A 23808-nucleotide genomic window follows, 5' to 3' on the forward strand; every position below is an offset into this window, starting at 1 on the left:
CCTATTGCCTTTTGTTTGGCTACCTTTTATAAAGGTCCCCAGGGTCTTTTAATCCCTTCTAGCCCTTCATCCTAGGTGCATTACTACTATTATTACTGCTACTAAAAACTCACTACAGCACCAAACCGCTTGAGGCCAACAAAGCTACGGACGCTCCTCTGCTATCCCAATCTATTCAAGGCCTCCCTCTTTAACCCTCCAAGGAAGAACAATCTCCTCCCAACCTATTCGAAGATAACCTGCTTTTCATTTGGCCATAGATGGTTGGCTTACAAGGACGATCATCGGCAATCTGTCATCACACGACTCCTTTTCTTGTAATTGTCCAATTTCCATTAATCTCTTCATGGTTACATCATAATCTCTATATACATTATATCCTTGAAGGTACACTTTGATTTTTGACTTTATTTAACATAATAAACAAAAATATTAACAATTACAGATATTAACCACTACGCTAGGAGAAAAAAATGAATTTTTACTGACGCCTAGCGATTATCTACATAAACATTCCTAGAAGCATCCCAAACTAATAAATTAAATAAAGAAAAAATCAGCTTCCGTTCAAATACAACTCCATCCAATACCATCTCTTCAACCTGCTCCTGTCACAGACTTACAACCCACCCCCATCCCTCAAAAAATAACTAGTTCCCCAAGAACTCAATTTAGTTCTCTATTTATATCAATTTATTTATTTTTCTTGGTAGTATTAAAACTCAAGATCGTTTTTCTTCAACACTGTTCTTTCCTTCCTATCAAAATATGAATGAGCATCTGCCAAATCCCTATTTCTTAAATTAAAATTACAGTAAGTTTGCCGTCTCTTCGTTAATAAAACAATGAGATCTTATTAACTGTACTACCGCAAAGATATCTTACAGCTGTCTCTTATATAATAAAAGGATAATTTTGTGGATAGATTTTACAAGCCCTAGGGTATAAAACACATTAAGTGTGGATCCATTAGAACAATGTCAATCATTCGTTTCTTAGAAAACTTTGCGTGCTCCTTGGGAATTTTCAGGGATTATATTGGGATAGAAGAAATGACGTTCCTTATTCCATGGTAGAGAGGAATTACTGAGAAAGGGATTTTAGACAAAAGATTTACGGAATACCGTTAAGTCTTTAATAGATCACATTAGATGAACTTTATTCAAGGAACTTGTTTTAACCTTCAACCCTGCTTTTATATGAATTTTTTGTTTTTGTTCATACATAAGCTATATATATATATATATATATATATATATATATATATATATATATATATATATATATATATATATATATATATATATATATATATCAGGCACGTACGCAGCAATTTTTTTCGGGGGGGAGCCAAAATCTTCGAAACAGCAGATATAAAGTAGCACTTTTTTTATTTAGTAATGCAAAAAGCACGTATATCGGAAAACACAGATTAACTTTAATCTGTAGTATTGTAGCGGATGGGGGGAAGAAGACTGTAGGCTCAAAAGTACGTTTTAGGCTCAGGTTATGTTCATAGCGATTTAGAACCAGTGATTAATCTATTAAATCCCACTGAAAGGGGAATTTTAGGGTTAACAGTGCAATATGGGTCCTGTGAGGGGTAGTTCTTCTATAGCAAAAGCGTAGATTTTAATGAAGAATGATAGTTTCCAAAATTGATCCATTAAAAGCTGTACTTTATCCTGAAAAGGGGGATAAATGCCCTAATACCAAGGATAATTCTATTTTGCTATGAAAAGCAAATTCTCTCTACAAAAAAAATAACAGTAGAATTGCTAATTACTTCAAAGAGGGTAAAAACTAAGACAGAAAATGGGTTAATAATTGGGCAGTGACTTGACCGGGTAATTGCATGCTGTAAAATCCACCAAAAAAGGGTACACATGTATCTAGATTCTTAATAAATACCCTACTTTTGCCAGAAATCCCAAGAAACCATGGGGAAATTAAACATTTCACAAAATTTCAGGGGGGGTCCGGGCCCGAAGGCCCCCCCCCTGCGTACGTGCCATATATATATATATATATATATATATATATATATATATATATATATATATATATATATATATATATATATATATATATATATATATATATATATATATATACAAATACAGTTAGTTTTTGCCAAGAAACGTATGCGTTTTCTAAATTCCATCTAGCCAACAGGGCGCGGGGACCTTGAAGTACAGTTGCCGGCTGTAGTTGACTTATTTTCAGTCATACTAACTGCAGTTCCGTCAGCTACTATAACAATGCCAAAATGGCGGAATTTTTTTCTCTTTCATTAAGGCAATTTTCAGATTTCCAGGCAAAATTCCCAGATGATGTTCTTTTTAAATATCCTTAGGCCCATTTGATTAAAATCCTTAAATCCCTAAGCGAAGTTCCCAGTATCTTTAAGCAACTAAGTGCTGACTTAACTCAGTGACAGGAGTTATAAAACGTCAACTAATTTTCGGGAGTAAAACGGCTAGAGCAGCTGTGAATAAGGAGGGCAAAGTTAACTGCAGTTCATTTGTAGTCAACTAGAGCTGAAGGAACTCAATGCAACATCAAACTGAATTACTCATGATTTGTTTTTGTAATTAATATTATGTGCTTAAAACAGTAATTGACTCATATACACATAATTAGTTTTCGTGGTTTGGCTTGTTTAACTATGCGTTAATTTTCACAGAGGTGCGTATGATAAGCTAGAAAAAAAGGAAACAAATTATTTTTAGGGAAAATTTTATAAAGGTGGGAACATTATCTTAGGAAAATTAAAACTTTTTTTTAAATGGAAAATTATTTTTAAGCGTATTTAACTCATTTTCTATCAGATGGGCTCCGGCTATAAACAGTACACGATATTCTATATCAGTCTTGGAATACTGAACCAAGTTTTGATATGAAACGTCGGGTTTGAGATGTCGAGTTTTGAACGAGCAATTAATCCTGGATAAGTTTTCTGCAAAATGCATATTTAATGTCTTACCAGCTCTTAGGCATGAGACCCAAACAGTATTTAGGTCCATTAGAAAATATCTATCATTCGTTTCTAATAAAACGTTGCGTGCTCCTCGGGAATTTAGTGGGATTACACTGAAATAGAAGAAATGTCGCTCATGATTCCCTGGTAGAAAGGAATTGCTGAAAAGAGATTTTAGACAAAGGGATTACAGAACAAGCATGTTAAGTCTTTAGTAAATTGCTTTAGATGAATGATGTTCTTTGAAAAGATATTAAACAAGCAGAAAAATACATAGATTAGATAATTGTTTTCATTAGTGGGTTTTCCGATATTAAAATAGCTTACTTCAAGAACAACGTTAAACCTTAAACATAATCGTTACTAAAATAGTACGTTAAAGATAGCGTATCTTGCAACAGTCCAATTTTTGTGTTTCAAGAATTCCACGCAATTCTTCATCTACGTCTTCAAATTAGCGTGAGCCACAAAGGCTATGGTACGCTATCTTGATATTGGAAAACTCTCTAGTATAGATCGAGTAAAGGAAAAGATTGATTGGGGAAGAGTAGCCCCCTCTATCATGCTCAGATTAAATTTTCTTTGTTTTAAATTTTACTGTCGCTTTTTCCTCTAGTGTGGAAAATGCATTTTGTTATTTAAATCACAAAGGATAGAAATCACAAAGAATGTAAAAGGACATTTACACTCTTTAGAGTGTAAATGTGCAAGATGTTGACGGTACTGTATGTAGGGGAGACAAATTTATCTTTAAAATTCGAAGAATTGGGGTTTTTACCTTGACGAAAAAAATTTCCAGCTAAACCTTGTGTTCAAGCAAAGTTTTACTGATATTTTGCAGACAGTCAGGTTTCCCTCGTGCTGTTTTCCTTTCAACTAGACTGATTGTCAATCAGTTGCTCAGCTTGCTGTACAATTCGGTCTGACTAACAAGATTGTTATACTTTATAAAGTACTGTTTTAAAAAGTAGAGTTAAGAGAAAGAATCAAACTTTAGCGTAAAGAACGAGGCGTTGAGGAGGAAAAGCCCCTTTCATATACGGAATAATTTCTGTTCGTTTTAAGTTTTAATGTCACTCCTTTCTTTCATTTAAAAAAAACTTTTTTTTTTGTTTAATCTTACATTAAGCAAACTTCTCGACTGTGTTCTGGATTGTACGGGAGTACCAAGGTAAGCATTAGTGCATAGTTAAAAAAACGCGAAAGAAATCGCTCCTCATAAGAGGATCGTAAAGGGAGCTATATGCTGTTTTTATTTGCTTTTTTTTGTAATTTTTATTTGCAAAATATATATTATTTGCAAGATAATGTAAGAAAAATCTTAAAAAGTCTATATATTTGGGAAAAAATTAGCCCGAAGGATATACACTCCTTGTCCACTTAAATAACTGACAAGGAGCGTCAATGTCCGATAATTCCCATTGAAATAAAAAAAGAGTTGACACACACTCCTATGAAAATTAAAGTACTATTGAACATCTATGATTCAAGGAAGAATATATTATTTAACAAAATCAAGTATTTCCAATTTTTTGGCTTAGAATACGAGTTTTCTAATTTTTTTTTCATGATATATTTGACTGATTTGCTCCCGATATTTCTATTTGGGAGATTTTTAAACGAATTTGAATATATAAGTGCATAGTACTACGCAGTTTCGCTAGATGCCACCTATTCTTCATGTTATGAATGCTTTTGAGTTGGAAATATTATGAATTAAATGTACACATTATTATATATGTTATTCCCAGCCTCATGTAAATCTCTTAGCATATATAACTCCTTTGGCTAAGTAAATCGAGGAAAAATAAATAACCAATATGAAGGTCTTTTTGTAATTAATCAGACTCTGAAACTCTCTCGATCCTGCTTAATAAATTACATTAGTTACTGCCATGGTTTTTCCCAGGGAGTTGGATACTATCCGTCGCAGGTGCATTTGGCTTTTATCCTTACTGGTCGGGTTTTATTCAATTCTTTTTCTTCCCGTCTGATATATCAATTTGTTCATTGTAATGAACGGTAAGTAAAGAAACACCCTTGTCAATAGAACTTGGAACTCTGTTAACAGAATTTTAATATGGAATATATATATATATATATATATATATATATATATATATATATATATATATATATATATATATATATATATATATATATATATATATATATGTATATATATATATATACATATATATATATATATATATATATATATATGTATATATATATATATGTATATATATATATATATATATATATATATATATATATATATATATATATATATATATATACATACATATGTATATATATATATATACATATATATATGTATATATATATATATATATATATATATATATATATATATATATATATATCCATATTGTGTTCCTGTATTCTTATATAAACCCTGACCCCTAACTACTTTTAATGTTAATAATTATCATAGCTTCATATCATAAAAAAATGACAAAATATTTGGAAAAGGAACTTCTCCGAAAAAAGGAACAATGTTGATTAAAATTGTCCCCCCCACTTTTGTCTGTTCGTGAACCCTATAGCTGAGGGGCCAGCCTCGTGTCTACAATGATGCGCATTTGAATTTTCTTGAGAGATAGTCATAGATACGGGGAGAGCTCGTCAAAAAGGAAAATTATAACTATAGTGCCGTTCAAAAGTAACAATAGAGATCTTACGACAGCACAGCGCCAAGTTCTACCATTTTGTGCTGCAAAGTAATTTCGACTGCCAATCTTGAACTTCAACAAGAATACTATACTATACTATACAACAAGAATACTATACTAGAGAATACTAGACAATTATATATTTCTCTATGCTCTCGCCTGAGACGCTTATTAAACAACTATAAGAAATTCAATCCCTAGTTCAAAGAGCACTGGATAAAGAAAAATGTCGTTTCCTTTCTAGTACTTATCATACACAATATTGTTTGCTTAAAAAAACCTTTTAAACGTACCAACAAAATGTAGTTCTTAGGAATGATTAAATAAAAAAAACTAATTTTTTTAGCTGAAAGTAAAGAGCGACATTAAAACTTAAAATGAACAGAAATTACTCCGTATATGAAATGGGTTGTCCCCTCCGCAATCCCTCCCTCTTTACGCTAAAGCTTTTAATTGTTTTAAAAAGTAGAATTGTGGCAAAGAGTTAAACTTATAGCGTAAAGAGCGAGGGATTGCGAAGGGGACACCCCATTTCATATACGGAGTAATTTCTGTTCGTTTTAAGTTTTAATGTCGCTCCTTACTTTCAGCTAAAAAAATTAGTTTTTTTTATTTAATTTCTGAACGTTTTTGAATTAATGCATATTTGGTTTTGGCTCTCCGCACATAAATTATTAAAATGAAATTTGTATATTAATTCTTTTTTTTTGGCTAAATGGCTTTTTTTAGTTTTTATCAGACGATTTTGAGAAATAAGGGGTAGGGAAGGAGGCCTAGTTGCCCTCCAATTTTTTGGTTACTTAAAAAGGCAACTAGAACTTTTAATTTTTAACGAACATTTTTATTAGTAAAAAATATACGTAACTTAAGAATTAACTTACGTAACAAACTTTCATAACCTTATATTTTTATTATGTATACGAGGGGGTTTGTACCCTCGTTAATACCTCGCTCTTTACACTAAATCGTAAGTTTTGTCCCAATTCTTTAAGAATGACCCCTGAATCAGAAAGGCTGTAGAATAAATAGTTGAAATTACTAAAAGACTTTAGCATAAAGAGCAAGGTATTTATCTCCTAAATACCTCGCTCTTTATGCTAAAGTATTTTTAGAATCCCTCATATGCGTAATAATCTCTGTTCGTTTTAAGTTTCAATGCTACTTCTTCCTTTCATTTGAAAAAACGTTTTCATGTTTATGTTTCATTGTTTTCTTATAGTAATGCTAGAGAATCCTGCGCCCTTTTCATTGAATTTTTGTTCCCCCATGACAGATTCCTCCAAGGAAAGATCCTCCAACATAGCCCCCTCTCCTCAGCCCCATCCCCAAACAAAATAAAATCCCCCTGAAAACGTCTGTACACTTCCCAATAACTATTACTATATGTAAACACTGTTCAAAGTTTGTAACTTGCAGCTCCTCCCCCAGGGATTGTGGGGGAGTAAGTCATTCCCAAAGACATAGTTATTATGGTTTTGACTATGCTGAACAAAATGGCTATCTCAAAATTTTGATCCGTTGACTTTGGGAAAAAATGAGCGTGGGAGGGGGCGTAGATGCCCTCCAATTTTTTTGGTCGCTTAAAAAGGGCACTAGAACTTTTCATTTCCGTTAGAATGAGCCCTCTTGCGACATTCCAAGACCACTTGGTCTATACGATAACCCCTGGAGAAAAAAAAACAAAAAAAAAAAAAACAAACAAACAAATAAACACGCACCCGTGATTTGTCTTCTGGCAAAAAAAAATACAAAATTCCACATTTGTGTAGATATGAGCTTGAAACTTCTACAGTAGGGTTCTCTGATACGCTGAATCTGATGGTGTCATTTTCGTTAAGATCCTACGACTTTTAGGGGGTGTTTCCCCCTATTTTCCTAAATAATGCAAATTTTCTCAGGCTCGTAACTGTTGATGGGTAAGACTAAACTTGATGAAACTTATATATTTAAAATCAGCATTAAAATGCGATTCTTTTGATGTAGCTATTGATATCAAAATTCAATTTTTTAGAGTTTTGGTTACTATTGAGCGGGGTCGCTCCTTACTACAGTTCTTTACCACGAACTGTTTGATTATACTTAGGTATACGACGTTTCCATTGGTGGATTGAGCTACCAACGCTCAATGAAAATTTGGTTCCTAGTCGAAACAAAAGTCGATAACCAGAACGCTTTTTTTACATTGCCAATTTATTGAACTTGTCAAGTAATAAAAAGAAAGCATAACTAGAATTACATTAGAAACACAAGGAGAAGTGTTTTTTCCTTGCTGATTTTTTTATTCTAAAATGATAATTTTCGATGGTAGTAACCAAATTGTTACAGAAACTTCTTATTCCTTAGAGAATGTAGCTGATTCTTCTGAAAATGTAATTTTTCTAAATAAATAGTTGATCGAAAGTTTTATTTTAATTCAAAACGGAATTCGATCTCCTATAAGGTTTCCTCTTTATGAAGCCTCTCCTTTTTGTTAACCATAAATTTGTGTTATAAAAACAAAGACCTAGCTAGAAACATACTAGAAGCCGATAAAAATGAGGACTTTTACTTTCCCAGCTGACTTTTTTGCCCTTTCATGAAAATACAATAGACATTCTGAAGTGTGCCCTTATTAGTTTCATCTTTGTTTCCCCGGGCTAGGGAAGTTTATTAACAATGTTATTTTAAAGCTTTGATTAGACTTGAGTGCTCTTCTTTCCCCCCTTCTAGTTTTGTTTTCTCTTCAATATGCATTTTTATTCAAGAATATTCTTTTTCGTTTAGAGGAGTGTTTGCTGGGGAGAAATTAAGAGGGATAATATATTTTGTTCTTATTGAAAATTACTGTAAGGAATCACAATCTAGAAATGATACACCCCAGCAATTCAGTGAAAAGAAAACAAATCGGGAAATAGTGTTGTAAATATGAACACTCAAATATTCAGAAAAAATGTAAATATATTCATTAAAAACGCCCGCAAACCTATAGGATATGCTATTTCACCTGTCAAACAGTTCGTGGTAACGAGCTGAGGTAAGGAGCGACCCGGCTCAATAGTGACAAAACTCTAAAAAAACGAAATTTTGATACTAATAGATACATCAAGAGAATTTAATTTTTATGCTGATTTCAAAGATATATAAGTTTCATCAAGTTTAGTCTAACCCATCAAAAGTTACGAGCCAGAGAAAATGTGCCTTATTTTCGACAAAAGGGGGAAACACCCCCTGATAGTCAAAGAATCTGAATGACAATCCCACCATCAGGTTCGATGTGTCAGAGAACCCAACTGTGGAGGTTTCAAGTTCCTATCCGCAAAAATGTGGGATTTTGTTTTTTTTGCCAGAAGAAAGATCACAGATGCGTGTTTATTTTTTTCTCTTTTCCCTAGGGGTGATCATATCGACCCATTGGTCCTAGAATGTTACGAGGGGGCTAATTTTAACGGAAATTAAAAGTTCTAGTGCAATTTTTAAGTGACCAACAAAATTGAAGAGCAACTAGGCCCCCTCTCACGCTCATTTTTTCCCAAAGTCACCGGATCAAAATTTTCGAGATACCCATTTTGTTCAGCATAGTCGAAAAATCTAATAACTTTGTCTTTGAGGACGACTTAATCCCCCACAGTCTCCAGGGGAAGGGCTGCAAATTATGAACTTAGCCCATTGTTTGCATATAGTATTGGCTATTGGAAAGTATATAGACCTTTTTCAGGGAGGATTTTTTCTGGTGGTGGTGGGGGTTGGGTCGTGGGGAGGGGGTTGCGTGGGAGGATCTTTCCATGGAGGAATTTATCATGGGGGAGGAAAATTTCCAACTGAACTGAAATTTTTTTCAACTGAAAGTAAGGAGCAGCATTAAAACTTAGAACGAACAGTAAATATTACGTATACGTACGTCCCCTCCTCAATACCTCGCTCTTTACGCTAAGTGTTTTTGGTAATTTCAAAAGAGCTATTTATTCTCATTAAACCGCATTTGTGATTCAGGGTCATTCTTAAAAAATTGGAGTAAAATTCTAACTTTAGTGTAAAGAGCGAGGCATTGACGAGGGGGCGAACTCCCTCATATAAGTAATAAAAATATACGAATATAGAAGTTCGTTACGTAAGTTAATTTGTAAGTTACGTGTATTTATTACTAATGAAAACGTTCGTAAATAAAATTGAAAGTTCTAGTGGCCTTTTTAAGTAACCAAAAACATCGGAGGGCAGCTAGGCCCCCTACCCGCCCCTTTTTCTCAAAATTGTCTGATCAAAACTTTGAAAAAAGCCATTTAGCCAGAAAAAAAACTAAATTTAATATATAAATTTCGTTTTAATTATTCATATACGGTGAGCCAAAATTAAAACTTGCTCTATTCAAAAACGTTCAGAAATTAAGTAAAAAAACAAGTTTTTTAACTGAAAGTAAGGAGCGACATTAAAACTAAAAACGAATAGAAATTATTCCGTATATGAAAGGGACTGTTCCCTCCTCAGTGTCCTGCTCTTTACGCTAAAGTTTGACTCTTTCTCACAACTCTACTTTTTAAAACAATAAAAAATCTATAAAAGAACAACAATAAAAAGAACTGTTAAAACGAAACGACGGAACAACATTAGCATTCAATTTTTATTTAGGAGCTTTCGATATCAAACAGTTCGTGGTAACGAACTGTAGTAAGGAGCGACCCGGCTCAATAGTAACCAAAACTCTAAAAAATTGAATTTTGATATCAATAGCTACATCAAAAGAATCGCATTTTAATGCTGATTTTAAATATATAAGTTTCATCAAGTTTAGTCTTACCCATCAAAAGTTACGAGCCTGAGAAAATTTGCCTTATTTAAGAAAATAGGGAGAAACACCCCCTAAAAGTCGTAGGATCTTAACGATATCCTAATAACGATATCGATAAATAACACCATCAGATTCACCGTATTAGAGAACCCTACTATAGAAGTTTCAAGCTCCTATCTACAAAAATGTGGAATTTTGTATTTTTTGCCTCTTTCGCTCTTTACGCTGAAGTTTGACTCTTTGCCACAATTCTACTTTTTAAAACAATTAAAAGCTTTGGCGTAAAGAGCGAGGGATTGCGGAGGGGACAATCCATTTCATATACGGAGTAATTTCTGTTCGTTTTAAGTTTTAATGTCGCTCCTTACTTTCAGCTAAAAAAATTAGTTTTTTTTTATTTAATCAATTTGAAGGATCCTTTAAATAAATAAATATATATATATATATGTATATATATATATATATATATATATATATATATATATATATATATATATATATATATATATATATATATATTTATATTATACTAGTAACAGCTCACCACAGCACCAAGCCGCCTGAGGCCAATACAGCTGTAGAAACGCCTCCTCCACTGCAATCCATTCAATGCTTTACTCTTTAGCCCCTTCCTTGAAGTCTCAACGTCCTAAAAATATTTCATTATGGCCTTTTCCCACCTCATTTGGAAATGACCGCCTTTTTGTTTGGCCCCAGATAGATGGTAAAAAAAAATATAGTCTTCGGCAGTCTGTCATTCTTGATGAGTAGACCGTGGCCTAGACGTCTTTACCTTTTTCTTTGAATCGTGGCCCTAGCAAATGGGATTGTACCGCATGTGTCACAAATTTATTGTTTTATATAAGGTAAGTAAAGCGAGACATCGCTAGTCCAAGGAGATTTCTGTTGGTTTATTTGTTTCTACAGACCCCCAATTGGTGGCAAAATATAAACAACTGCGCACGCTTTCCATTTATATCAACACAAAAGAATTGTGATGTCAAAACAAGCATTTAATTAAGAAACCAGGGATGAGAAAAAACGGTTTAGAACTTGTTTTGTAGTTAGTACAGAAAAAAAAGGAAAAAAGATTTATCGTCTAGCTGCTTGAATGTAATCAACTTCCAATGACTTGTTGTTTTTTTTTCTTTTAGGCCGCCAAAAAGATGCTAATGATAATGCTTATGAAGACATCTGCACCTCTTACGATTACGACTCAGCTGATAGGCTTGTAACTCGTGTCCAAATTAGTAAACTTCAGGAGGAGCAAGAAACCCTGATTGACCTAGTTTATGAAGATGAGTATATTGAAGATAGACTATCTGATTTAGTGCATAACAATACTGAGTACGATAACGAATTGTATTTTTCTCAGGTTGTACCTGAGTATGCTAAAGTTGATCCTAGTCATTTAAAGAAGAAAAGAATTAATAAACAAAAGCGGTATTCGGTGGCTTGTGATGAAAATTTTGAGAGAGACGGAACTCTTAGGAAATCCGCATTTGATCAAGTTTATAAATTAAATATTCCCGTTGGTAATGAATATTCATCATTAGTCAAAGAAAAAGCATTGTCTTCTTGTCCTACTCTGATTGATGAGCCTTACTACGAGTGTGTTGTGGTAGGCGGTGATAACGCTCCGCTGCTTGATGACATCTGCCAGATTCTGACTGCCAAACAAGGACTTGATCGAGATTTTGCACAGCTAATATCGACTATGCGTCACAAGGAGATTTATGAAACTGCCTTTGACAGTCGTTCCCGAAGCGGAGGACAGAATATGACACCAGGCAATGAGACCACAAACAGTATCCTACGCCGTTTTTGGAAAAGTAAGAATAAAACTAATAAACTATCTCCATCAGAGACGAAAGTTGATAATGAAGGGGGGACGAAGTTGCCGAGATCGAGGAGAATTGATAATTTTGCAGAAGAAAAGAACAGCGAAACTTCAGTGACTAAAAATGACAATGACACTTGTTCGATTTATAGTTTTACTGTGACACCCCCTTCATCAGTTCCACTCGTACCCAAATTCAAAAAGTTGGCAATGAATTTGGAAAATAATGAAAGATCAATTAATCTCATTTCCCGCGAAATGGGGAATCTTGAGATTGACAAGTATAGGTATCAGTCAAACAATAAAAACCAGAGCAAAAATCGATATGCTAGTTCAGATAGCATGGGGAGTAGTAGTAGTACTGTAAGCAGTTTAGAAAGTATACGATCTAGTGCTAGTGATAGTGCAAGAAGTACCTCAAGTTCCTTAAGCTCTCATAACTCCGATGATCACTCAAAAAAGCGCCAAAACCTGTCTTTAGATCTTCCTTCACGGGCCAACCAATCTCGAGTTACTAAACCTTCAATGACTCTATCTGCAAGAAAATTCCAACAAATATTATCTCCTATTTCTGATAAGTCTCAGGACGTATCTTCGGAAAATAAAGGTTTTTCTACAAGTCCTGATGATTCGGAGCAAACAAAAACAGAGGATAAGATCTCCGTAGAAAAAGAGGTTCCAAAAAAGCCTAGTAGAAAATCCCTTTCCCTCCAGCTGTCAGCTGGAAACTATCCCTATGTTACTGTCCAATCTGATCACGCCTCTGACAGCGGGATTTCGTTAGGACCAACAAAGGAGGAACAAGGCTGTGACAGTGTCCCGTTTGCGATGCCTAAATTACGGAGACGAGGTCAGACTAAAATTGGAGGATCCAAAGAGAGTCATAGTGCTAGATCTAGTCCAAATGAAGAACTACCTTTTCCAATGCCAAAACTCAGGAGGAGACCGAATTCTTTGATAAGGTAGGTCTCTGGGGCTTAACATATAAATTATTTAACTGCTTTTTTAGACCAAAAAGTGACAAGCGGAATTTTGGCCACACAATTGCTGGCCAGCACGATGCTGGATGACGTGTACACAGGAATTTTACCTGGAGGAGCCACATCTTCAGGGGATACATTCGAACATAAAAAGAAGAAAAGGTAGGTTTTATGGAATGTCTAAGCAGTTAAAGGGAAAATCGTCCATGCCTCGGGATTTCAAAAGAGGGAGACCAAGGGAGTGAGGAAGTCTCGCTCTGCATATGTTAATGTGTGCAATAGAAATGCAAAAAAAAAAGATAATAAGAAAATACTTATCTTTATAAAATGACGAATAAACTAATTTACATAAAGAAGGAATGCTGGAAGATAATTCAACTTTGTTTGTTAACTAGTTCAACAATATATAAACCCTAATCACAAAACTTCTTCTCTCCAGCACGCTAATGAGGTTCCGGTCGGTACAGCTTGTATTGATCTTGGTAAGTCTATTGATGCGCTGAAAACTTCTGAGAAGATGGATATTTCTTACCCCTTAGACCCATCTTATGTCTATTTGTACCAGAATTCCATGATTTCCAATTATTTTTCTTTTAGTTTTTCCAATATCATGAGTTTTTTATGGCAGTTTCATATTTTTATCAGCATTGCCACCTTGAAGCGCATAATATAAACTAGCAAAATTAATTGGTTCAACTTAGCAACACCAAAATCAGACATCCATAAAGTAAGAGAAAAACAATCTGTTAATTCCTGATACAACTACACTTTCAAAGGAAGTTACACCATCTTTTGATGATATGTATTTTTAGTTTTTGCTTACTTTTCCCTATGTTTCTTTTGCCCCTTCCTCAGCCCCCGCTGTTTTTACTCCTTTAAATAAGCCCCTTATTCCAACTAAACGGCATTTGTGTTCCACGACTCGTTCTTAGAGGATTTGGTTAAAAAATCAAACTTTAGCATAGAGAGCGAAGGTTGAGGAAGGGGTAGCCCCCCCCCCGTAATATACAAAATAATTTCTGTTCATTTAAAGTTTTAATGTTGCTTATTACCTTCTGCTGAAAAAAAATGTTGTTTTCTTATTTAACTTCCGATTGTTTTGCAAATCATGACGGGAAATCTACCCTCCCTCTCTGTGAAAAAATTTACCCCGGAAAACAGTCTTACTAAAAAAAAAAAAAAATTCAAGATCATCCCTGGCATTCGATTACCCCTAGAAAAAAAAACAACAACAAATCAAGTAGACAAACAAATAATTAAAATTGAATGAGATCTTTCTTATGGCAAAAATAATGCAAATCCGCATTTTGTTTAGATGTTCTTGAAGTATCCACAAATACGGCTCTCTTATAGGCCCCCCCCCAAAAAAATCACGATTTTCCTTTATTTTTCCATAATTTCTGACACTTCTCACAGAATGAGGGATTTGAAGGATTTGCCCCCCCCCCCACGAAACGAACTTTTTTGGTACTTATACATTATACCAAACACACTGAAAAAGTGAAGTTAGGTTAACCATAATGAAATATAACAAAATATAATGAAAATATAATACTTTAATATAATTATATAATTTGGGCTTTATATTTGCAAATTAGGGGGCAGGGTAAAGGAATCTAACCTTACCCCACCCCCATAATGTGCAAAGATATAGCCCAAATTATGCAAGTTCAATGCATTCTGTTACCCTTCATTTGTCTTTGGGGTTATGGAACCGGTTATCTCAGATCTTACATTCATCGATCTTCTTCTTGAATGTCTTTGGTATAATATATAAGTACGAATTTTGTATGCATGGATTTCTTATACTAAAACCGCTTTTAACAAAGTAATTAGAAGCAAAGAGTAGACAGTTGATATTGGTGCAATTTCTATGGCACTTGGTATTTACCAAGTGACATATAGCGGTCCCAATTTATGTCCGTCGGTCTGTCTGTCGGTCACGGTTTTGCTAGTTCCGGCACTTCCAGATAGGTTAGGACGATGAAAGTTGGCAGGTGTATTTGGGACTAGACCAAATTAAATTACAAATAGTCGCTTACCCAATTCGACCATCTGGGGGGGGGGTGCGATTGAACGAGATAGTTGAGAAGAATTTTTATTTGCGATAAAACGAATCATTGTAGTTATGTGTGTGTTGGTGAAGTGGTATAATCCTTGCTTAGAGTGAGAGGGGTCTTGGTTTCGAGTCCTGGACTACTTAAAATTTATATGAAAAAGATCTGAAACTAGATACGTGATCGATAAAGCGATCGGTGAAAATTGGCAGGCGTATCAGGGCCTGGACTAGATTAAATAAGAAATAATCGCTTCCCCGATTCGACCATCTGGGGGGAGGGGGAAGGGATGGACGGTTAATTCGGAAAAAATAGAAAAAATTAGATATATTTACCTTAAGAACGGGTGACTGGATCGTAATTAAATTTGATATTTAGAAATACCTTGTGTCTCAGAGCTTTTATTTTAAATCCCTACCGCATCCGGTGACGTTGGGGGGAATTGAAGGGGGAAACCGGAAATCTTGGGAAACAATTAAAGCAAAGAGATTGTGATGAAACTTGGTGGGAAGAATAAGCACAAGTTCTAAATACGTGATTGACATAACGGAGAGTTGGGGAGGGATTTCTGGTGTCTTGGCAAGTTCAGTGCTTCTGGACGTCCAGCAAAGCCGATAACTCTAGTACCGAGTCTAATTTTAGGTTCCAACTTTTTCACAAGTGCCATATCAGCTCTTGGCTCTTGTTTAGGATTGTAATGCTGTATTTGAAAAACTTCAAAATAAAGTTGATATTGATAAAAGGAAAAATGTGTCATGCACAAATGAGTGAGGATTCTTAATATTCATGGACACTAGAGAAGGGAGTTCGGGTCCATGGCCACTCCCAAAATTCTTCACCTACTTAGATAAACGTAGAAAGTTTAACAAAGGCTAATGAGTTTCAGAATCTCATTTTAAATTTGAATTTTAAAAGAAAAACTGCAAACATATGTATCTCTTGTACATAGAAACAATTTTCAATTATGATTTTAGAAGAAAAACTATGAAAATAGTTGTCCCTTTTGATCCTTTGTAATGTTTAATGATTTTTGATCCTTTAAAAATGTAATTCTGGAACCTTCCTAACTATTAGAGTTCTTGCTCTCTTCTTATTTTCTTTATTTGAATTCTATATTCTCCTTTATCTTTATTTTGTATGCATTATCTGATTTAGCCTATTTTTATGGTTATGTCAGTGGTTTTTTTTTTTTTATAATATCGTGTGGCCAACAACAAGCTAAGCTTCATTGACCGAATAACCATTTCACGTTGTAATACTGCTTTAGTAGGAATAGAATAGTTGATTGATTGATTTGAAAAGTCTCTAATGGCCATCTCATAATTTTTTCATGAATAACAGTACCCTAGAAGGAGGGGCTATGGTTGTACCCCTCTCTAGTACAGAATAATTCTATTTGACTTCCGATTTAATCTTCATTGTTGCAAACTTCGTCGATTTTAAAACTAAGTCACGGTAACTATTTTCATTAGAAAACTGTATTATTATTCTTCTAAGTGCTGCAACGTGGGTTGACTAAAAGAAAGTTGTTTGCTCTGTCTCGCTTATAAGCTAATAGAAACTTTTAGTTTCCTTGAATCACGGAAATGTTTGACGAACACTTCGACAGGAGGTGCTTGCGGATAAACAGTATCGCCGGTCAAATTCCTTCCCCCAAGTAATGAATATGTCAAAATCTTTCGAGCGTATAAATGAAATAAAAAGTTTCAAAGATAAAATGTGGATATTTTTAAGAGTCTATAGTCGGTTTATGTTTGGATCAGACTAGAGTTTGAACTAGCTTGAGTGATTTGTAAAAGGAGATAAATTATATACTTTAAATTGTTCCCCGTTTGCATGTTCACAATAAATTTTATTTCTCTATACTATATTAGGTTACTAACTAGTTTGCTCAGGAGTTCCCGCACTGTTTTTTGGTTGAAATTTGTTTTTGCATTGTCTTATATTAAACATTGCAATCAATGCAACAGTGTTGACAACAGTGTTATTATAGAGCAAAAATCTCTTTCCAGTTATTATTTTGTACTACATCATCGCGGAGTGCAAATGGTCGTAGAACTTTGGAGGTTCAAACCATAAGTAATTATATTCTTAAATGTTGAAGCGTCGAAGCCCAACCATTGGACAACCTGATGCTTTTTTTACAGTTCATATGATCCTTGGGACCTCTTCTCTATAAGGCTTTGGATATACATTTTAAGAAAATTATTTTAATCAAAACATTAATTTCCACATATTTATCCCTGGGGCTGAAGAGATCTTGGTATTCCCGCGGCGATAGGCCCCAAAATATGTGAATAGGCTATTCAAAATAAAAGTTTGACAGAGAATTTTTATAGAAAGGGTGGACGCATTACACCTGGACGAAACATTCATAAAGGGATTTTGATATCTACTATTGAAAGCCCAATTGCACGGGCCTTAGTCTTTGCCCACTTATGCTACCCCAATTAGCCAATTCGCTTTTAAGTTAATTAGCTTAAAAGCACAGCAACTTAAAATCAAATTGGCTATATATTTTGTTTCAAGGTCCAAAGACGCTTTTTACTTTCGTGTGAAACAACTTTTTTTTGCAAGTTACGAATCTTAGATATTGCAAAAATTAATTTTCGTTAAAGAGATGTTAAATTATTTTTTTAGACATCTTTTGCTTTCTTTTCCTTGATCCATAAACTCCAGTTGATTTCCGCAAGAAAAGTTTTTTTTAAATCCTATATTCACAACGCTAGGTACTTAAAGGTATCTGATATGCCGCTATTCCTTAACCTCGTTCCGAAAACTCGAGGTTTTAAATGTCTTGAACCCTCTTTTGACGGAGTCAACAGAGGAATCTGCAGGAATAATATCCCCACGAAGATCGTTCCAGATAGAAGCACAGCACCGAGTGAAGCTCTTCCTCAAGTACTCGGTTCTCGGTGTGTCTTCCTTTAGATAATTAAACCGAGCTGTGTTCCTTCGTGTCTGCCTTCATGGCTGCACAAAGTTAGGCACAATGCAAGAGATTCCTTTGAATTAAGACTCACGAATTACCTTTCTTATGAAAAACCTGTCTATAAATTTGAGATTTTTCTTTGTTTCGTTAGTTTCTAAAAACTTAACTCATTATTTGCTTAGGGAGATTATATATAGCCTAACATAACACTAAAATATGATATATCTGTTGAAAAATTTTAAATCACAGCTAGACCTATTAAAAAAAAGAATCCTAAAGGGATTTTTATATTGTAACAGTTTCACCATTTAGTATTTGTTTTAAACGTTGTTTGGTGGCTTGAACACACGATACTCAAGTTGTGAACGGTTGTGCATAGTAGCTTGTACGTTGTAGAACTAGCTTCAAATCACAAAACTAGTCACGCGGAGCTTGTTCAATAATTGCGGGAAAAGTTTTTATTATATTTTGTTATTGTGCGGCATAGAAAATAGTAAAGTGCATAGAAGTATAGTGCATGGAAAGGCTTGAGCATGGGTGCAACTGCAATCAAAAACCAACTAGCATTGACAAAAAGAAAAGGGTATTTGTATGATATATCCCCTACCTAATATTCTCTAGTATGTTTCCCTGACGCTGAATCCTGATGAAATATACCAAAGTAAGATAAAAATGTAATACTTAAGACATAAATTTGGTCTATATATTTGCACATTAGGGGGGCGGGGATAAAGTATAGCGGGTCTGCATGCCTAATGTGTTAGATTCAGTTATTCTGCATATTATCAAACAGTTCGTGGTAACGAACTGTAGTAAGGAGCGACCCGGCTCAATAGTAACCAAAACTCTAAAAAATTGAATTTTGATATCAACAGCTATATCAAAAGAATAGCATTTTAATGCTGATTTTAAATATATAAGTTTCATCAAGTTTAGTCTTACCGATCAAAAGTTACGAGCCTGAGAAAATTTGCCTCATTTTAGAAAATAGGGGAAAACACCCCCTAAAAGTCGTAGGAAATGACACCATCAGATTCAGCGTATCAGAGAACCCTACTGTAGAAGTTTCAAGCTCCTATCTACAAAAATGTGGAATTTTGTATTTTTTGCCAGAAGACAAGTCACGGGTGCGTGTTTATTTTTTTTTTTTTTTTTTTTTTTTTTTTTCCCAGGGGACATCGTATCGACCAAGTGGTCCTAGAATGTCGCGAGAGGGCTCATTCTAACGAAAATGAAAAGTTCTAGTGCCCTTTTTAAGTGACCAAAAAATTTGGAGGGCATCTAGACCCCCTCCCACGCTCATTTTTTTCCCAAAGTCAACGGATCAAAATTTTGAGATAGCCATTTTGTTCAACATAGTCGAAAACCATAATAACTATGTCTTTGGGGATGACTTACTCACCCACAATCCCTGGGGGAGTGGCTGCAAGTTACAAACTTTGACCAGTGTTTACATATAGTAATGGTTATTGGGAAGTGTACAGACGTTTTCAGGGGGATTTTATTTTGTTTGGGGGTGGGGCTGAGGAGAGGGGGCAATGTTGGAGGGTCTTTCCTTGCAGGAATCTGTCATGGGGGAAGAAAAATTCAATGAAAAGGGCGCAGGATTTTCTAGCATTACTATAAGAAAACAATGAAAAATAAACATGAAATCTTTTTCGAATGAAAGGAAGGAGTAGCATTGAAACTTAAAACGAACAGATATTATTACGAATATGAGGGTTTCTAATAATACTTTAGCATAAAGAGCGAGGTATTTAGGAGGAGATAAATACCTCACTCTTTATGCTAAAGTATTTTTAGTAATTTCAACTATTTATTCTACGGCCTTTCTGATTCAGGGGTCATTCTTAAAGAATTGGGACAAAACTTACGATTTAGTGTAAAGAGCGACGTATTAACGAGGGTACAAGCCCCCTTGTATACATAATAAAAATATAAGGTTATGAAAGTTTGTTACGTAAGTTAATTCTTAAGTTACGCATATTTTTTACTAATAAAAACGTTCGTTAAAAATTAAAAGTTCTAGTTGCCTTTTTAAGTAACCGAAAAATTGGAGGGCAACTAGGCCTCCTTCTCCACCCCTTATTTCTCAAAATCGTCTGATCAAAACTAAGAGAAAGCCATTTAGCCAAAAAAGAATTAATGTACAAATTTCATTTTAATAATTTATGTGCGGAGAGCCAAAACCAAACATGCATTAATTCAAAAACGTTCAGAAATTAAATAAAAAAAATTAATTTTTTTTAGCTGAAAGTAAGGAGCGACATTAAAACTTAAAACGAACAGAAATTACTCCGTATATGAAATGGGTTGTCCCCTCCGCAATCCCTCGCTCTTTACGCTAAAGTTTTACTTTTTGCCACAATTCTACTTTTTAAAACAATTAAAAGCTTTAGCGTAAAGAGCGAGGAATTGCGGAGGGGACAACCCTTTTTATATACGGAGTAATTTCTGTTCGTTTTAAGTTTTAATGTCGCTCCTTATTTTCAGCTAAAAAAATTAGTTTTTTTTTTTTATTTAATGTATTAAGAATTGTTTCCTGGCTTCACACTGTCCAATTACTAATGTGCAAATATGTAGCCCAAATTATATATTTCCCATCTATTTTGTCACTTCTCTTTTTCTTGTCTCACGCTAAGCTGAAATAAACTAACGAACAAAAAACTAGTTCAATAATGCGTCAATGAATGAACAACTTGAGCGGTAGAGGGTTTTTCATACATGTACCAAGAAAAGATTGGGACAAAAAAGTATCAATCTAACCGCCTGAGGCCATTACAGCCGCGCTTTTCCTCCACACATCCTGTTCATAGCCTCACTCTTTACCCCCTATCATGAAGTTCTAATCTCCTAGAAATTTTTCCTTATGACCTCTTCTCAACCGATTTGGAGACGACCTGCTTTTTGTTTGGTCCCAGATGAATAGCCAAAAAGCACAATCTCTGGCAATATATCATCCTTCATCCGTGAAACATGGTCTAGCCATCTTAAACTTACTTTTTTATGGCCCTAGAAAGTAGAATCGAACTATGTTTTTTGTACAGCTTAGTATCTCGTGCACGGTTTCCAACGGAAAAAAATAAAATAAAGAATTCAGAAACTCTGAATGAAAACGACCAAAGCAATGGCTTTGGCTGACTTTAACCCTTTTACTTCATGTGCTTCTTGTTACTGCGATCCATTTTAATTGGCCTGGGGACAAGTAATTTGACAGTAATGACGTCGTGGTCCCAGCGCGGGGCCCATTTGCTAAGCCTTCTGACAACGTTAAAGGAGCGAGTTGACAAGCTAAGCAAGGAACCAGTCTACGAAAAAGTCCAGGCTCAAAATGCCGCCAATAGCCGATAAAACCAGCTTTTTTACGGGTACGTTTTGACGAAAAGGCCAACATAATGTACATAATGTCCAACAAATGACACTATCAAACCACCTAAATTATGTTTGCTATCAAGCTTTACTGGTTGCAAGCCCATTCAAAGACAACGGTTATGGTAATTGACAATAGATCTAATCAAATATACATAAATGTCTTACTATTATGGACTGACAAAAAAAAAAAAAAAAAAAATCAAGGACAAATGGCAAAGTGACAGAATTTATAGTATAGTAATTTCTACGCAATAGCCTGCTTAGAAAGCTTGTTTGAATACAATGGTTTAAGTTGAATAGAATATTCTTAATTTGTCGAAAGAGTAAAAAGCTGGATGAATCCCTCCAAAAATCAGTTTGATATTTTGGGCCCCATGTGGAGACCGTGTCTGATGTTGGGCTGATAAGAAAACAGATACTTTGCAATTATACTAAGCACTACATTATATTAGATACTACAATTATTTGTAAGCTGATAAGAATGTACACTCAACAGGGTCAACCGGTGCGTCCAAACATCCCATGAGTTACAAACCTTCTCCCAGTAATGGATTAAATTGCATGGTGACGCAGAACACCATCTTGGGAGACTCTATAGGAGGAAAACTGCGGCAGGACATAAGATCCAGATCTATGGACAACGGCTTCTGCAAAAGAATGCCTCGACCCTTTTGGGGTACCTATAAGACTGGGGACCAGTGGTGAACTTTGTTCTCACTTGAGGAGTGGCACCCCTTTGGGGAAATTATAGCCTCGTAAACGACACAGCATTCGCACGGATTCTGATTAATGGATGATTCTTCTGGGCTTAATCTGTTTTGACGAGCGTTTTTGGGCTGAAAAAACTTATTCATAGCTAATTTATCTACTATGGGCTACCTCTCCGTAGTACCGTAATATTTGTAGGTATGAATATATAATGAGCCGGAGGTAACAGACTTGGGACTTTCTGCTGAGGATTTTGCCTTTTGTTGATAGAAGAGCATCACCAAGGGCTGAAACCCATTATGTGACCAAGATGGGCCCATGATTGCACAGAGCCTTCAAGAGCCGTCCTGGCCGAGTGCATTGGTGCACTAGATTCAGGATCCTTTGTCCAAGAGGGCGAGAGTTTGAATCCTAGTATACCAATCATTTAGTTTGGGACGGGGTCAGTGGCGTTACTCAGTAAGCTCAGTCAGAGTCAACCCAGCTCTAAATAGGTACCTGGAGAAATCTGGGGAGGGTAAACAGGAACGGCGTGCGATTACACAGGACGGTTGGCCCCCAAATCCCCATTGCACTTCCTGGCTGAAGGGCCAATAAACGGAGTTCGGCACCGCCGATAGGGATTGTAAAGTCTAAAGCTGTATTCTTTTTTCTCATACTGGAGGTCCCAAAGACTTCTTGCTGCCCGGTTCCAAGCTGGCTTAAGCGTTTTGGTGTAGACTTGTTATTCCCTGACCTGCACTGGTATCCGGGATCATTGCTTTTCCTGAGGCTAAAATAATTTCAATAATTTAAAGAACATGCAAACTGGACCTTGGAGCGTTACGACGGTAAAAATGACTATCGTACCGACATTTTGACTGACGAATTCAGACGATTCGAACTAGACTTATTAGGAGTTTCGAAAACTCATATCCCAAGGGTAGGAAGCATGGAATTAGGTGATATAGAATTTGTTTACTCAGGTAGGAAGGACGTGGTACATAGACAGGTAGTAGGGCTCATGATGAACAAGGAAGCTACTAAGTAGAAAATTAAGTTAGCAGCTGGTTTTGTATCAAATCAGGAGTTAAGCAGGGTTATGTTTAATCCCTCTTTATATACATCATTTTGATCGACTTTGTCTTAAGGAGCACAGGAAAGGCAATGGGAAACCACGGAATCAAATGGGGAGGAAAAACTCTCCTTGACTTTTATAATGCTGATGATTTAAGCATCCTAGATGAAATTGTCAGGAAAATGAATAAGCTTTTACAGGCTTTGCGAGTTCAGGTTGCTAGAATAGGTTTAAAAATTAGTGTTAAGAAGACTAAGTCACTGAGGCTAGAAATAAGTGAAGATGAAAAGGTCACGCTGGATAACGATAAGAACGGGCAGCTTCGCTTACCTTGGTAGTATTATTAGTAAAGACGGTCGGAGCAGTGAAGATGTTAAAAGTAGAATAGCTAAGGCTCAGGGAGGTCTTTCATAGTTAAAAAGAA

The 23808-nt window shown here is 35.2% G+C and overlaps 1 protein-coding gene across 3 annotated transcripts in view; it reads left to right on the forward strand.

The window, feature by feature from the left end:
• Positions 1-23808, forward strand: part of LOC136031516 (uncharacterized) — a 335648-nt gene that overhangs the window by 251144 nt on the left and 60696 nt on the right. For all 3 annotated transcript variants that reach the window (XM_065711185.1, XM_065711186.1, XM_065711184.1), the window contains exon 5: positions 11593-13240. In XM_065711185.1, the coding sequence (XP_065567257.1) occupies positions 11593-13240 (1648 nt within the window). The remainder of the gene's footprint in view (positions 1-11592; positions 13241-23808) is intronic.

The sequence above is a fragment of the Artemia franciscana genome, chromosome 9 (genome assembly GCF_032884065.1).
Source record: "Artemia franciscana chromosome 9, ASM3288406v1, whole genome shotgun sequence".
NCBI lineage: Eukaryota > Metazoa > Arthropoda > Branchiopoda > Anostraca > Artemiidae > Artemia > Artemia franciscana.